This window comes from Asterias amurensis, chromosome 6, assembly GCF_032118995.1.
Source record: "Asterias amurensis chromosome 6, ASM3211899v1".
Lineage (NCBI taxonomy): Eukaryota > Metazoa > Echinodermata > Asteroidea > Forcipulatida > Asteriidae > Asterias > Asterias amurensis.
The window spans coordinates 1,981,358-1,999,116 of record NC_092653.1 but is presented as its reverse complement, the minus strand read 5'-3'; the positions used below and the strand labels follow the sequence as shown (position 1 = coordinate 1,999,116).

Genomic DNA, 17,759 nt, shown 5'->3' with positions numbered 1-17,759 from the left:
GCAGCCACAGGCAGGAACACCGGGGCGAATCCCTTGTCTTTTCGATTAAGTGCACTGGGTTCTTTTACATGTGTTACAAAACAAATGGGACCAACGATTTTTGTCCCATCCGAAGGATGAAGCAATGGTTAAGTGTCTTGCTTAAGGACACAAGCGTAACGGCTGGGGATTCAGAGATTTATGATTGCTGATCAGAAACACCAGAGATTGAATTAACCCCTCGGGAAAATAATTCAAAATAATTGCATGAAGAAATCGTTTTAATACAACTTAGAAGCTTTTATTGAGCACAAGAAGAATGTTTTTACATTGATTTACTCTACCATAGCAATCTACATATAATGTAGTCAGATAAATAATTCACATTATGATAAGCTCTTTTTTTTTTTTGAAAATAATTTTTCCTTTTTTCTTTAAAAAATATGTCAATTCAGATAAGATATTTAAGCCTAAACAGTCATCTCTTATACATGATTTTTCCCCTTTGTGTATAGCTTTGATTAAAGTTACAACACTGCTATAAAAAAGCAATTAAACTCAAAATAAAAAAAACTCTATTTTTGTGGATTTTCAATGGTTTAGGTGACACCATTCAAAATTTCTAACATTGTACATCACATGAATCAAATGAGTTTGGTTTGTACCCCAACACAGATGTGAATTAAGCTCTGTTTACTCAGTACTTTCCTAAGTTCTGTGAACAAAATCCAAAGGCAAATGACAATTGGGTGGGGTTTGAACCCAGTACCAAAATGCTAGAGCAGATGTCTTACTTCTAGACCAATCCAGTTAGTCCGATAGCTAGAGGCAGTTCAAATCTGAAGCAGCGAACACCGAGTAGCGAGTAAGAATTAAAACTGCCTCGGTCTAAGGGTAAAAGCCAAAATGTTTTTCTTCAATCCTGATGATTAAATAAACTTATATAAACATGAATTAAATTGAATGGTTCGTCAACAGTGGAGTTGTCTCCTCTATTCAGATTCAATAACCCAATGATATCCTAAACAGGCTGGGTTTACACAGCGCTTTTATCAGGCATCACTACGCAATGAAGCAATGAAGCCACCAAGGACATGTTCTCTGTTGCCCTGGTTTTGGCCTTAGTGCCCCGTGAAAAGTATCCCCAAAAACTTAATACGTTTCAAGGGAATGGCCCTTTGCATAACAAAAATATTGCCCTCTCAAAGATGAAATTGAATTGAGATGAAATAGACCGATCCATTACGCCCCGCCTCCTTACCAGTTGACCAATCACAGCCGCGAAACCCGATCACCATTAGTGCAAAGATAACCAGACGGTTCAAATGGTGATCACATTTCGCGGTTGTGATTGGTCAATGATAATTGGGCCTGGCTTAATGGATCGGTGTATTGACTTGAGGTTCAAGTGTAAACAGCAATGAATGTTCCCAAAATGAATCCCAAGAAATTTTGAAAACAAAATATCCTTGATTACGGTAAACAAAAGCTACATATCTAACTTTCTGCATACCATTTTTGTTTACCAAGAATGCTTGAATGGAATTTAAATAGGAGTCTTTCTGGGACAATAGGTGGCAGCAGACTTACCATCCAGGTAAAGCCATTGTTCTCAGAATTATGCACATGTTCAGAACTGAGTAAAAAAATGGAAATTTACTTGGTAAGTCTGCTGCCACCTAGCGTTAGAAAGTCTCCTATTGCAATTCTAATAAACAGAGAATTTAGTCTAATAATTTGACATGATACGGTACATGTTTTGTTTCTCTAACCCCCTTCCCTCAATAAAGAAAAATAACATATTTATAATCTCCTCTATGTTAACAATCAATGTAAAACAGTGGTCCAGTAAAACATCATCACCATTAAATATTGGGAATAAATACTTCTAACACTGGAAAGGTAAGAAAATGTTTTCCTTTGCAAAAATGTCATTTTGATCATGGTCTAGAAAATGGATTAGTATTTTGTCTAAAAAAAAAAATGAAATGTTGAGTCCCTCCCTTCCATACATAAAAGTTTATCTTAACCCAAAAGTTTATAAACCACTTAACGTATAAAAATCAAATTTCTATTTAATACTTTTGAATTTACTTCTAGTTGTTATACAGTTGAAACTGCTGCAAACTTTGTGGTCAACATCATACACAAAAGTAATCTTATGAATTATGTAGTTAAATGAATAATAAATGTTTAATATAATTAAAACATATTGAATGATGGCAGAAATAATGTAATGATATTTGTACAGGCAGTCTTTCAATGCGATAATGTTTGACCTTTCCGAGGTGTACCAAAGTCATTGCCCAGTTGCACAGCTACTTCCATAGCAAAACGATCCAACTCGAAAAATGACATTTTAAGAAAATATTTTGCCATACCAGGACAAAAGTTTAACAGTGGCCAAGATAAGACGTGTTATATTCCAATCATAGATTATATGCCTCTGAAACTGTGAAATGGAAAAAACGCCCTAAAATTACCAAGACTTGATCTTATATTAAAAAAAACCAGCAACAAATATTTGAGTTGAGCTGTTATGCTATGGAAGCGCCGAGCTGCGTTTGACTACACTCAACAAGATTATTGTCTAGACTCTTCCAAGATTCCATTGCTTCAGTAAAATTCAGACTATCTCAGCCTTTAAATGTCTGAATGCAAGATGAGGCATTTATTTGGTTTGAATCCTTCTTTTATAAGCAGAGCCCTCTAGTTCTGGCCATTGTATGTTCACAAACAGGATAATTGTGCGCATTTTTGCACATCTGTGCATGGAGAAATATTGAGAGGTACAAGCTTATTGTGAATTGAAAAATGCAGTGTGCAAAAAGGTTGCTTTTCGATGTCTGAAATTATCTGGAATACATCTCGGTATGTTTGAAGATCAGACAGAAACAGTTTTTAATAAAACCCATAAAGCTTAAGATTGAAATTTCCATTATTATTTGAACAATTCTTTGTAAGAAAAGGCTACGAAATTATCAGACAATTCTGCACAATATGAATATAAAAAAACTATAATGAATTGTTATGTATCTACACAAACAGTTTTGAAATTCAAAATTCATTTAAATGGAAACATTTTTCAATTTGCGTCTTCCTACAAAATACGTTGTGAAAAAATTGTCTTTGTATCTGTATTTTCAACAACCGTTAACATCAGTTTCGTTTTTACCCATACACCGATGTGTGTTTAGCACTGTATATACTCAGTACTTTCCCCCAAGTCCTGTGAAAGATATCATATGCATGTCACTCGGGTGGGACCGTTAACATGGTTGCTAGTGATATGCAAATATCACAGAAAAAAGTTTGAGAAAGCTGCATGATCCACAAGTTTAAGGATCTGCTTTACTCTTGTTTTGAACGTATCGTTTTGGACAACAGGTGGAATTCAAGAAGCCCTGCCCATAAAAACTGGCAAACAATTACCAAGATGATGGAAATTAAAGACAAACATCAGAACATTTTAAAAACCATAAGCTTTTTTGGGAGAGTGTTGGCTTTTAAATCACTGATGTTGTCTGGCAGTTGCTAAGATGGGTGGAGCTTAGAGGTGCTTCAATTAATCATTAATTATATGTGTCATCAGAATGCTGCAATCTTGGTCTGATACCCTGTGTACTTGATGGCAACGATGAGAATAATTTTGATTCCATGAAACGGTACCAGACTATTATTAATCCCAGCCTTGTTTTGATAACACAAAGATGAAACCAACAAAAATGGCTACATTCCGATAACAGCAACTTCACTATGTTTCACAATATAATTGAACCAAATTAAACTCTATAATTATATCCCTCCCCTTTCTTAAAAAAAACAATGATATATCTGAACCTCTCATTTTGTAAACTAATGACATCTTACATGTACAAGTATTTGTTCATTTTCTGTATCTGCAATAAAATCCGACGTTGATTAGTGTATATTCGGTTAGCTTTACTATTAGTACTTAAACACTATTTTTTAAGAACACAAAAAATACCAGTGCGTCACTATGTGTACTTAATGTAAATATACATTATAGAGGATTCACTACCACAGTTAATATTTTGTTTCTGTAAATCTATGTACAGGCTCTTATAAACTTCAAATTTGGTCAGTCATGATGCTTTTATACAGCAAAGAGAAAAGACAGGAGGGTTTTCCTTTATGAAAAAAGAGACTTCTAAAAAAGTTACAATGGGGGTAAAGGTTGGAGGTGATAGTATGTGTGAGTCAGTATATTCAACTTTGGGCTGCATTTGGGCTACAAAAATATTAAGAAAAGATACAACTATTTTGTTTTGAATACTCGCTTTTTGAATTATGGAAAACTCGATCATCATTGACTTCCTGATAAGAACTCAGTTCTCAGGATAATTGATTGTACCTAACAGACCGTTGTAGTGCTCCTTGTACCTCACAAACAATCGCAAATACTCATTCTCATCACATAAAATAGGGACCAGACTAAAATCACTTCAAGCCTCACTTTGGACACATTGATTAAACGAAAGAGAAAACAAAATGGCTGTTCTGTAGTTAGAGTCTAAGATGAAACTGAAAATCTTTCGAGGCCTCTCTCCGTCTTTGTAACAGTCTTGATTGGCATCGCTGTATTTTGTATTAGTCATTAATAGTCATTGGGTGCAACATCAAAGGTTTGGGAGGCTGACTCTGAAGGACTGGGCAAGTCTATGATGCTGAATTGTTTTGAGCCAGATGTTCATGTGATACTGTCTTTTCTCCAATAATTCGTATTGCAGACAGTAATTTGTGTTGCGATATTGGTGACTACATTTAACAAAATTAACGTCGCAAATCAAGACTGTATCTGCAATAGTCCATAATCACAAGCATGCTTAAATTTGTCCTACTTCAGATAGAACCTTAAATACTTGAAAACCTTTTTGAGAATATCTACAAAATATAAATATTTGATGAGGTATAGACATCAAAGGTATATCAAATACTATGGTACATACATGCAAACGAGCTTCAAAAGTTTATCAATTGGAGACATTTAAAATGACTTGATAAATGTACAGGTGTTGGTTAGAGCAGAAGGTGGAGTTTTTTCGAACGGGAAGGAATTAAAATTTTGCGTCTAGAAATTAATCTTGCGGCTGTTAAAAAACCCAAATTAAGTTGAAATCAATGACTCTCTTACAAAAAGTAAGATGGTATACACCCATTTCACCTCACACCCAAAAAAAAAAAACCTTCATAAAGTATAAAATATGACCTACCAAGATATCAAACAAACCTTGTCTGGTGCTAAGTATTTTTTGTAAGGTACAACCCTTAATAAACATCAGACACCAAATCTGCAAACTATCTGGTAGTGAAACGCTACATAAATTGCAGTAAAATATATTCATCTTTTCTCAGCAGATTCACTAGTAACAGCTGCGTTGCCATAAACAGACAGAAAAAAAAAGGAAATAAAACACACAAAAAAGATTGACAACTTTCAAAATGCTAGTAATATAATATTAATAGATCATATCTTATACAAGATCAAATACCGTAGAAAATCTCTAAACCAGTTGCAAATTTCTTACGTTCAAAAGCATGTCTCATTTCAACAGTTTAAGTCTCCCTCGACTCTTCTTTTCAAATCCTCAAGAATAAGCAAAGGTAAAGCATTTGCCAAAATAAGAGCTATGACTTAATCATCAGCTGTATCAAGCTTTCTACACATAACAGTTACTCCAAAAATTGGCAGTCACAGTTGTAGCCAAATACACTCTGTTCATACTGTCTTTGTAAGCTCACTTTCTGTTATATCTTCTTTGCTTTTACATCATGCATGTGAACCCTAGTCTTTTTTTAAACAACCTCAAATTCATATACATACTCTTATTATTATGTTATACATGTAGCTAAAGTTTTGTTTTTATTAAAGTTTATAACAAAAAGGTTCTAGTATCTGAATTATCTAATAAAAACATAGTATCTTCTCCTGTAACCAGTGCAGATCAAACTATTCCAAAACCACTCTTTGTTGGTGTAGCTCATTCCAAACAATTCCAAATCAAACCGGTGCAAAGCGGTTCAATCTAGTTCAAACCACCTCAAACAACTTCATGTTGAAGAAATTTTACCACAATGCCAAATAGCATCATGCATGCATCAGATTCAGGTAACTGAACATTTGCAGTTCATCGATTTGACAAAAATCATTCTGTCAGAACATATTCCTGTAAAATCCAAACTGAAATAATCCTATCTTCACAGTCCACGATATTTATGTCTGGCGACAGAAGCATTGCTTATCAAAAAATAAATTCAATCCAAAACCAAAAATATCCCACAATTTCAACTTAACCTTGTCATGCGGCCAACATAAGCTTCACAAGAATCACTTACAGTTTCTGATAATACAAGTCTCTCGCAAACCATGTCACAGAATCAATGAAACAATGAACGAATCTTGTTACACATGCAGCCCCCCACCACCCCAACCCACTTAATCTCCTTATCAAATGTTTATTTACAAGTTGTCCAGCTCATCTTTTTTGCTTCACAACAAAACCTGTCACCATCAGACCAAAACACTCACCAGGTAGTCCTGACAAATAACCGTAGAGGCCAAGTCACACTGCAGCGACAACGAAAGCAATCACAATCTATTGGTTGAAATGCTCCAAGCAGAATACCCCCAAGCTCATTCAACCAATCGAGGGGGTGCATTGTTAACACTCTCGTTGTCGTTATCGAGGCCTGTGTTAGATGAGCCCTATTTGTGTACTTTGTTGAAAGCTTGATCTTGTAGAGATCAAGATTATCTAAGGTTAAAAGCAACACAAGGCCATGGTGATTACTTTACTTTCGCGGGAACAATTTCAGAAAAGCTCTTACGCAGAAAAATAATACAAGTGACATGCTTACCAAAAAGAATCAGATGACTTAGCAGAAACAGGTTACCAGCCCGAATACAATGTACTATATATGTGACTGGTTTCCTGCGTATGCTAAATGTCCAAGCAAAATTTTCTGCTTAACAGTTTTATGAAATTGGGACCTGATGAGTTTACAAATCTTTGATGATACAGAAATGGTTGGAACAGGCAAGAACTGGTTTGCCCACATTATACAAATGACATGTGGAAACAACATACAAGATGACCTGATCTCATTCTACTAAACAAAAACCAGAAGTGGTTAAAACCAGTCAGATCCAGATCAAACCGGCTACAACCGGTTCCTGACAATAAACAAATATGTGTTCTATATGCGATGTTGGGACTCACTGTCTCCTTAACTCATTTCTCCTTCATTCATATCATTTCTTGGTAAAAGTGCAAACTTTGTGGCTTCTGCAAAGATTAGTTCTTTCAGTTCCTCTTTGGGAAGATCGTCCAGCTCCGTCTCAAACTTAAAAGGTTCTTCTGCCACAGGCTGCAAAATACAAGAAATGGTTTTTAGATTGAGTAGATTGCTAAATAAACCTTCTGTTTTGGATTAAATCTTCCATTATGTTCAGCTGATGATGGTATAAAAATCTCTAAATAGAGATAAAAAAAAATAAAAAAATAGCAACGACTGAAGTAATTTCTATTACTATTTTCTATTAAAGGATTTGGGTACTTTTTGTAACACAAAACACACTGTCCACAGATTTACGTTAAATTTTCACCGTTTAAAGATGACAATAGTAGAAAGCGTACCTTAAAATATTAGTTGCTGAGGTGCTGTAGTTTTTGAGAAATGAGTAAAACTATGTCATGAAAATATGTTTTTACATGCTAAAATAATTTCTGTCTCATGATCACTGAGACGAAAATTATTTTCATGACATTGTTTTACTCATTTCTCAAAAAATAAAGCGCCTCGGCGAGTAGTATTTTCAGGGAAGCTTTCTACCGTCATTATCTTCAAACTATGTAAGTTTCATGTAAATCTGTGGACATTGTGTTTTTTGTCCTACAAAAAGTACATAGACCCTTTAAAATAAATTAAAAGAGAGTTGTCCTAGTATTGTGAATGGCTTTGGCAAATCGGCCCTATTAGTCACATTCGTGTTCATAGCCATAGCCATAGCCATAGTACCATGTGTAAACATAGCCAAGGCGTTATTGATTAAGAGTGGCTAGTTCAGGGCTCGAATGTTACACTGGACCGCAGGCCTGTCTGGTCCTTATGTATTTTAACTAGCATTTGGCCAGCAGACCACCGTTAATGCTGCAATTTCATGGTGGCTGACTGCCAAGTAGCGCCTTTACATGCCTGCTGCTCGACCACAATGTAGCAACATCCTTCAAACTGCAGCGATCTCAACTGCCTTTCAAAATGTTCTTGTTATTATTTTGGACTTACCTCATCGGTGGGGTCATGATACTGCTCCAAGTAATCATGCTTCAATGCATCTTCAACTGTTATCCTCTTATCTGGATTGAACGTCAACATCCGATCAAGAAGCGACAAAGCTGTTACAACAGAAACAAAAGGATTATTATTAGACTAGGACGAACAATTTACCAAAAGAGCACTAGGGTGAACAGTTAAGTCCTGGGCCCAATTAAAAAGCATGTAAGCACAAAAAACCTGCTAAGCACAGGAAAAACCTTGCTTAACAAAAATAGGTTTCCAGCCAATATTCCATAAAGTTTACACTGTGGGGACTAGTGCCCCACTTTTGTTTGCTTAGCAAAAACATTTGTTAAGCACTTTTTTCTGCTAACCAGCTTTTCACCTATTAGCAGAGAATGGTGATTGTAAGCAAAGAATTCAGCGGTAACCAGAGCCATGAAATTGGGCCCAGCTTAAAGGTACGGTCATAGTAAGCGACATGATGATAGCCTCGTTCTGGATTACATTGTTGTGACAGATGCCCAACCCATATATTGCTTAGCAAAAAAAAAAAATCTAAGCAGTAGTAACTGCTTTAGCACTAGACACTGTTGGTATAGTAATTATTTTGCATAAAAACTAACTGGGTAACAGGCAATTGAAAGCTGTTGATAGACTAAAAACATTGTGAGAAAGGGCTCCCTCTGTAGTAATGTAGTTTTTGAGGAGGTAATTTCTCACTCAAAAGGCATCTAAAAGCATACAAAATTATGCAACAGAGTGTTTTTTTTTTTAAACTACTCTCTGTGCAACTTCGATGACAAATCAAGCCCAAATTTTCACAGATTTTTTTTTTTTTTTGCATATGCTGGGATACACCAAGTGAGTATACTGGTCTTTGAAAATTACCAAAGGTGTCAATGCCTTTAAAGGACTTGGGTACTTTTTCAAAATGTGCATAGATTTACATTAAACTTACAGGGTTTGAAGATAATGATAGTGGAAAGCTTCCCTTCAAATATTTCTTATTGAGGTGCTGTAGTTTTTGAGAAATGAGTAAAACAATGTCATGAAGATACGTTTGTAAATGATTAAAATAATTTTCGCCTCATGAGATAAAAATTATTTTCATGACATTGTTTTACTCATTTCCCAAAAACTACAACACCTCAGCACGTAATATTTTCAGGGAAGCTTTCTACTATCATTATCTTCAAACTGTGCCAGTTTAGTGTAAATCTGTGGACATTGTGTTTTTTTGTCCTACAAAAGTTACATAGACCCTTTAACAGCTTCATGAAATTGGGCGATGGTTCTTACATTTAGGATCTACTGGTCCATAGAGTCTCTTCCAAGGTACTGTAGGTTTGTGTGGTAGTGACTGCATGTAACCACGAGCTTTATCATTGTGAATACAGCCAAGATCCTCAGAAGACGGTGATCCAAGAACATTAAGAATGTGATTCAATTGATCCAAGTCTGAAGGCAGTCTGGTTAAGGAAGGCACTTTCTTCATAATAATAACAATTCTTAAAATACTTGCTTCTTATATAGCGCTTTATCACACCCCTAGGGGCATATCAAAGCCATCATTATCATCTTCTGCAAGCAGGATAACAAAACAAAATTTCCCCATGTTCCTTTCGCATTTTTTTAGGTTTTGGTAAACAGAGTCCATTGATCAAGATTGGTTTCAAAAAATTAGTATGGCAAAAAGAAATATTACTTTTTGATATATTTTTCCAACCTTATTCACGTTTTTTCAGTTAACAACTTTATGATTAAAACAAATTACTAAGTTGCAACCTTATAGCACTGAGCTGACGATTGGCTTTTTAAAGGAACACGTTACCTTGGATCGGTCGAGTTGGTCTTTGAAAAGCGTTTGTAACCGTTTGTTATAAAATGCATATGATTAGAAAGATATTTTACAAGTAGAATATAATGATCCACACAAGTATCACTCAAAATTGCGTGGTTTTCCTTTTACCTCGTAGACCAACACCGTCAGCCATTTATGGGAGTCAAATTTTTGACACCCATGAATGGACGACCGTGTCAGTTCGCAAAGTAAACGGTAAACCACGCAATTTTGAGGCAAAGTTGTGTGGATCATTGTATTCTACTTTTAAAACATATTTCTAACCATATTTTATAACAAATGGTTACAAACGCTTTTCAAAGACCAACTCGACCGATCCAAGGCAACGTGTTCCTGTAAGTGTTTATAATCTTATTGATTTTCCCATGAACAAAAAACCATAAATCTGTCTTCAGCACAAAGAATATCATGCAATGTATATTGACCAGGTTTAAGGTACCACCATGCAATGTGTCTACTACTTGATGGGTAGTTGAACATACAGAAAGACAAGTTCTCAAAAGAACATTATCTACCCAGCAAGTAGATACACACGGTGTATTATCACAAAACAAATATTCATTGATACCTCACCATGTCATGCCTCAACTCTTAAATACCATGCAAGATAAACAAACATCAGGGATGTGATAGGCTGCTGAGAAAAAAACCCAGAACTCTGAGTGCAAAGCATGCGAGCATGAAGCCCAATTATTAACATTTATCTGAGTGTAGTTTTCAAAGCCCTACACTGCAACCTGGGGCCTTACTATATATTTTAGAATTTGAGCATTAAACCAAAATGTTATTTATTTTTTTATTTTTTTATTTATTTATTTTTTTTTTTTTTGGGGGGGGGGGGATAAAAACAGGGTTTTTTTTTTTTTTTTTTGGGGGGGGGGGAAAAAACAGGATTTCTTTTTTGAGGGAAAAAAAAATAAATGGAGTTCCTTTTTAAAACTGAAGAATCACATCCCTGAAGAATTAAGTCAAGAAAAAACTTGGCGATTGTGTTGAACCAGCTCCGATTGAAAAAGGATACAATGTTTCCCAGGGAAGATAGGTTTCCCGTTGAGCATCTCAGCCAAGATGCATCCCACAGACCAGATATCAATGCTTTTGTTGTACCCTTTAGAGTTTAGCATGATCTCTGGAGCTCTGTACCATCGAGTGGCTACGTACTCCGTTAAGAACCCTGTATGGTCGTGGACTGGGTCGGCTATCCGGGCTAAACCAAAATCACAAATCTATGTGGAGAGAAGATAAAATTCAATATTGCATTATAATCAAAACAAAGTTATAGTATTACATCATTAGTCTTGTTTTTATAATGAAACACATTCAAAGGAACGTACACCTTTGGTTTTTTGTACCATTTGATTGTGTAAATACTATATAAATGTAGATACATACAACCAAACTAACATGTAAGAACTTCTTTCAATTTTGAAATATTGCTTAAGATGCTCGTTAAGACCAAACCACCCACCCATAACCACCACGTACTTCAAGCAAATATTGTTTTGTTGGTGCAATTATCGTGTATTTTGGTTTGGTTTTAACAATGAAGCTCTGGAGAGAGGTCTCATGCGGGAAAACTTCTGAATACAATTTACATCCTTTGCGTACTCCCGAGTCTTGCAAATTTTAAAGGAACACGTTGCCTTGGATCGGTCGAGTTGGTCTTTGAAAAACGTTTGTAACCGTTTTTTATAAAATGCATATGGGTAGAAAGATGTTGTAAAAGCAGAATACAATGATCCACACAAACATGCCTCGAAATTGCGTGGTTTTCCTTTTACCTCGTCGACTAACACGTCGGCCATTTATGGGGGTCAAAATTTTGACTCCCATAAATGGCCGACGGTGATAGTTCGCACAGTAGAAGGAAAACCACGCAATTTCGAGGCAAACTTGTGTGGATCATTGTATGCTACTTTTAAAACATCTTTTCAACCATATGCATTATATAAAAAACGGTTAAAAACGCTTTTGTTTTGACCAACTCGTCCGATCCAAGGCAACGTGTTCCTTTAAAGAGATACAATGACATTGTGATATACCCATATGAGATAATTTCTAAGGCGTCTTCATACCTTCAGATCACATGTAGTATTAAGCAGTAGGTTACTGGGTTTGAGATCTCGATGTAGCACGTTGGCCGAGTGGATATACTTCAGACCTCTCAGGATCTGGTACAGGAAGTAGCATATGTGGTCGTTACTCAGTTTCTGTGTCTTCAAGAGTTTGTACAAATCTGTCTCCATAAGACTCTGCACAATGTAGCTGGGCATTCAAGATGAGGTGGTTAAGGAAATAATGACATTGATACTGGATGTTGTGACCAAGATAATCTACAGAACAGGGTATACATGGATTGCACTAAGCATCGTCTATTCAATTCAATTCAATTCAATGAACATTTGATTTCATGTCGACAATAACAATTTAAGCATACACTAGAAAACAAATATCAATGAATATAATGAGGGGCGGATGCAATGTTGAAATTTGAAGATAATAACTACAGAAATTAACTTAATAGTCAACATGCAGGGAAAAAGTTTAAGCATAATGCTTTTGTATATTTCCCTGAGACAGACAAGGACTTGGACGACAAGGACAAAAAAACAAAAGCAACCAAAACCAGAATAAAGAAACAAAAAACAAACAATGACACAGCCATATGTGATAAAATGTGCACGCGAGCAAGGCTATCATTGGCTTAGAGCTGTGCGAAGCTTGTACATGCATGCATTTCTCCATTGTTTATCATCAAATATGGCGATTAATGACGCTTAGTCTGTTAGTGCAATCCATCTAAAGTGAAGAGGGTCTACAGGTCAATCCATCTAAAGTGAAGTAGGTCTACAGGTCTAGGAAAAAAACAGTCTCATTCCTTATTTTGTTAATTTACTAAGTAGGTAGTTGCTTTCCTTTGTGTGTATTGTTGGTGGTTTATTTATGTCTCTTAGAATTTTTTTAAAGACAGTGGACACTATTGGTAATTGTCAAAGACCAGTCTCCTCACTCGGTGTATCCTAACATATGCATACAATAACAAACCTGTGAAAACTTGAGCTCAATTCGTCGTCAAAGTTGCGAGATAATAATGAAAGAAAAAACACCCTTGTCACACGAAATTGTGTGCATTTAGATGGTTGATTTCGAGACCTCAAATCCTAAATCTGAGGTCTCGAAATCAAATTTGTGGAAAATTACTTCTTTCTCGAAAACTATGGCCTTTCAGAGGGAGCAGTTTCTCAGAATGTTTTATACCATCAATCTCTCCCATTACTCGTCACCAAGTAAGTTTTCATGCTAATAATTATTTTGAGTAATTACCAATAGTGTCCACTGCCTTTAATGGTGATATATTTTTTATATGGTAAATATCAAGCACAGAAAAGCTGTTCAGAAGAAAATAACAACACAATGGTTTCTTGTCAAAATACCATTCTACTTGTAAAGCGAGTATGTTCTTCCCTTCTAAAAACTAGTTGCTTACAGTAACCCATTTCTGCTTAGCAGACTGTCTTCCTGCTTATGAAACTGAGCTCATGAAACAGAAGGCACAAAAGTGATTTCCACTGTCACTCGACTGGAAAGATACATCAATTATTTCAGTACAAGACCTAGGAAGTTGAGGACAAAATTACAAATACATACTCCCTCTGGAGATTTAAGGAGAACAAGTTCTTCTTTCGGCCTTCCGGCCAAAAATCTCCAGGTTCAATAAACCAAATTGAGACTAGTCAGCCAGACTGCAAAATAGTTAAAATCAGTGAGTCATTTTATTTTATTTATTTATTTGTTCTTTGGGGGGGGGGGGGGGGAGGGGATATCGACAATAAACAAATTTCCTTCATCTTCTAGACTTAGAATTAAGCTGAAATTCAAAGGATACACATCTTTCATTTCATCAATGGAGTTTGCATGGATGATATCTTGAATGTTGATAATCTGAAAAAGAAAAGAACAGAGAAAAAGAAGGTTTGTTAAAATTGTTTAAAGAGATACATTTACAAGTTTATGTACATGTAGCTTTAATAAAAGATCCTGACTTATAACAACAACATTTTGCTTGTTGTTTTTGTTTAAAGATAGAGAAGAAGAATTCGCTATTCAAAAGATCATCTGGCTTATCCCCCGGGATTAAAATCTTTACTCCTGGGATGAAGTCTCGCTAATCCATTCCTCTCAATGCCTCGGAATATTTCAGGAACACCAGTCTACATTGGTTCACTTGACATTTAAATGCATGCACACACAACAACTTCAATCACGTCCTATGTGTTCTTCCATGCTTTAAATAACTCATTTATTGGACTTATAAAAATAAATATCTTTAGATGAAGTACACATGTACGTGCATGTCCAGCCATAGTAGTTTAAGGATAACACCCCCATTTATTCTCATTCTCATGTTGAATGAAAACACGTTTCATTTTATTCATGTATCTTTATTTATATTTCATCATGATTTAAACGCATATATAAGTCCATTGTAAAAACTAGTTAAAAGAACACGTTGCCTTGGAATCGGTCAAGTTGGTCGTTGAAAAGTGTTTGTAACTGTTTGTTATAAAATGCATATGGCTAAAAAGGTGTTTTGAAAGTAGAATGCAATGATCCACACAAATTTGCCCCGAAATTGCGCGGTTTTCCTTTGTGAACGAACACGGTCGGCCATTTATGGTAGTCATGGCCGACCTCGTTAGTCGAGGAGGTAAAAGGAAAACCATGCAATTTCAAGTGATACTTGTGTGGATCATTATATTCCACTTTTAAAATATATTTCTAATCATATATGCATTTTATAACAAACGGCTACAAACGCTTTTCAAAGACCAACTCGACCGATCCAAGGCAACGTGTTCCTTTAAGCCTTCGAGAAATGTCCTGACGGGAACTATTTTTGGAAATTTATACCTTACATCCTTCTGGTTGGAGCAGTTTTCAATCAGTTAATTCTATTTTCTCACATAACATTATACATGTATGTAGTACACATAGTGTAAAGAAACAGGTTTTGTAGAGAGTTCTTTTTATTTGCAATGATTTTCTTTGTTAATATTGACAACAGACAGCGCAAGATAGAGTGAGATGGAGAATTGGTGAAGAGGCTTTCCTCCTGCAGTGGAGTGAAACAGGCTAGACACGAATATTGACATAGTATAGACCTTTATCACGGTGTGGCCATCTTGATTTAACTCCATTCCAACTCATTGTAACAAAACTGAGGCTGGGCGAAATAATAGTCTGGTGCCATTGTGCGCAATGAATGCTAGCATACATTACTGTTATGGAAACAGGGAACATGACCAAGGTGGTGACAGCGTGATAAAGGTCTATTGTCCTTAGCTCAAGGCTTGGCAACAAGAATGAACTCAAAAAGCTTCAGTCGCAAATCCCCCAAATATCTCTCAAATCCCCAATTAAACCCCCAATTAACTGTTTTGTCCGAACAGGGAAGAAAATCCCAAGAAGCTGCAGTGCATCTTTAAGTATTATGAAATGTGTTATGAAAAACACTTAATAACGATAAATCAAGACATCAGTGCTGTCTCCAAGGGCTGAAGTAGATCCTTGCAATAATTGGAGAGTATTACAAAGATGAAAATCATTGGCAATTTATCCTGACGATGGAGCCATCATCTAGGCTGTAAATCAGTCTGTGTTCCAGGAAATCCCAGAGAGACTTTTGCAGACTGGAACAACAAATTCATAAGAAGTCCATTATGGATGTACAGTGTGCGCTTCGTCTTGTCCATAAATGCATTATACAGCAATCATTATGTGAACAGCGTACATGTATGGTACGAGCAACCACTGCATTTTCAAACCTTGTGTACATTTCTAGAAGGTTTTTCAGATTCCCTTTTAAAACCATGTTAAAACTAATGTACAAGATTTAAGGTTCTTAATTCAAACTCTTCCTTGCTCTATCATTCTAATATGCAGGGCCCAATCAGAAGCCAGCTCTTTATACTGATTTGGCTCACACTGGGTAAATATAGGAAGTAAATAAACAAAGTAAATAAATTTGTTCACCCACAATCTGAGGAACGATTCATGCATGAATCGTTTCTCAGATTCGTGATGGCAGGTGTCCATTTGCGAATGCTGCAGCCAGAGATGCGGTTGGTACCTACCATCACCTCACCAAACCTGGATAGATTTTTTTTTTTGTGCTGTTTTCTCAGCAAGAACTGTATTCAGCTGATCCTTAAATTTTTATTGCACATATCTTTTATAAATTTAGCTATAAATCAGCATTAATATGCTGACAAAAACTAATCAATGAGCCTTCCTTTAACATTTTAAAGGCACTGGACACTATTGGTAATTGTCAAATACCAGTCTACTCACTTAGTGTATCTCAACATAGGCATAAAATAAAAACCCTTTCACAATCATGACAATACAGAGCCATTTCACAGGAAATACAATCCCAAGAAAATCCTAATGACTTGATAAATAAATGATTGCTCTGTTCATTTCAGAGACACCTTCATCTAATGCTTGTTTCATATTTCATGAAGATTTCCTGGGAAAAAATGAACACGGAATACGCTAACTGAGGAAAATCTTGCTTAACTTCACTCCAAAGCAGGGGTAACAGTTTCCCCCCCCCCCCCGGGAAATGGCTATTTCTTTGGAGTTTCGAGCCGAGTTCGGCCTGAGTAGCGTCAACTATATATATACGTATTGGAGTCTATAAGCGTTAAAAGGTCAATAAGTCTCCAATGTATTTCCAGAAAAATTTGTCTGTAGTGAAGAGGACTTTTTACTTGATGAACCAATCTAGTTGTTTTATTAAAAGAGTACATGTACCAAGACCTGTATAATCGGCAGACTTAGCATTAAATGCGATCACTTTCCTAATGAATGCAGATTCATTTGAATTGGTTTAGAAGAAACAAACGACAAATATATTGAATGGGAACAATTATTAGAAAGACCACGATTGACTCATTAAGGACTTTGACAGAATGAATTGTGTCATAAAGGAGCAGGGGATGGATGGATATTACAGCCAGCTTTCTGCAGACTAGAAGAAACATTTATAAGTATCGGCTTAAATAGCATCACCAAGCCTTGAAAATAACCCACGGCACCCACAACAATCATGGCATTGCCAAGGTGCCCTGTGGTTTTGCTGTGGTGCCCTACTGCTGTGTGCTTTTGCTATGGCATGTATGATGCCATTATATGCAAAGTTCCAATACAAATTAACATTTTCCTCATAGCCATGAAGTGCCCCTTGCCAGAGAAAAATTGCTTAGCTCCTTCAAGAGCGAAGTTCAAGGCATAATGTCACCTACGTACTACATGTATGTACATGTAATGTACGTACCTCAATTTTATAATTTATCCAGATAGTAACATAAATGTTTGAGCCATTATACACTTTCGGTACAGAAAACAAAAAAAAGTTCACAGACTTACAAATAATTTACAGGGTTTACAGAAGGTAATAGTGAAAGACTTCTCTTGCAATATTATTCCATGAAATGCTTTACTTTTTGAGAAAACATTAAAACAGTATCAATTCTCGATATCGAGAATTGCGGATTTATTTTAAACACATGTCATGACACGGCGCAACGTGCTGAAACAAGAGTGGGTTTTCCCG

The 17,759-nt window shown here is 35.9% G+C and overlaps 1 protein-coding gene across 1 annotated transcript in view; it reads right to left on the bottom strand.

Moving 5' to 3' along the window:
- Positions 1-255: 255 nt before the first annotated feature.
- Positions 256-17,759, bottom strand: part of LOC139938289 (mitogen-activated protein kinase 1-like) — a 40,403-nt gene continuing 22,899 nt past the window's right edge. Inside the window, exons 3-8 of the mRNA XM_071933705.1 lie at positions 14,028-14,083; positions 12,217-12,406; positions 11,163-11,367; positions 9,580-9,738; positions 8,287-8,396; positions 256-7,368 (exon numbers count right to left, since the gene is read on the bottom strand). Coding sequence (XP_071789806.1) covers positions 7,228-7,368; positions 8,287-8,396; positions 9,580-9,738; positions 11,163-11,367; positions 12,217-12,406; positions 14,028-14,083 — 861 coding nt within the window. The 3' untranslated portion in view covers positions 256-7,227. The remainder of the gene's footprint in view (positions 7,369-8,286; positions 8,397-9,579; positions 9,739-11,162; positions 11,368-12,216; positions 12,407-14,027; positions 14,084-17,759) is intronic.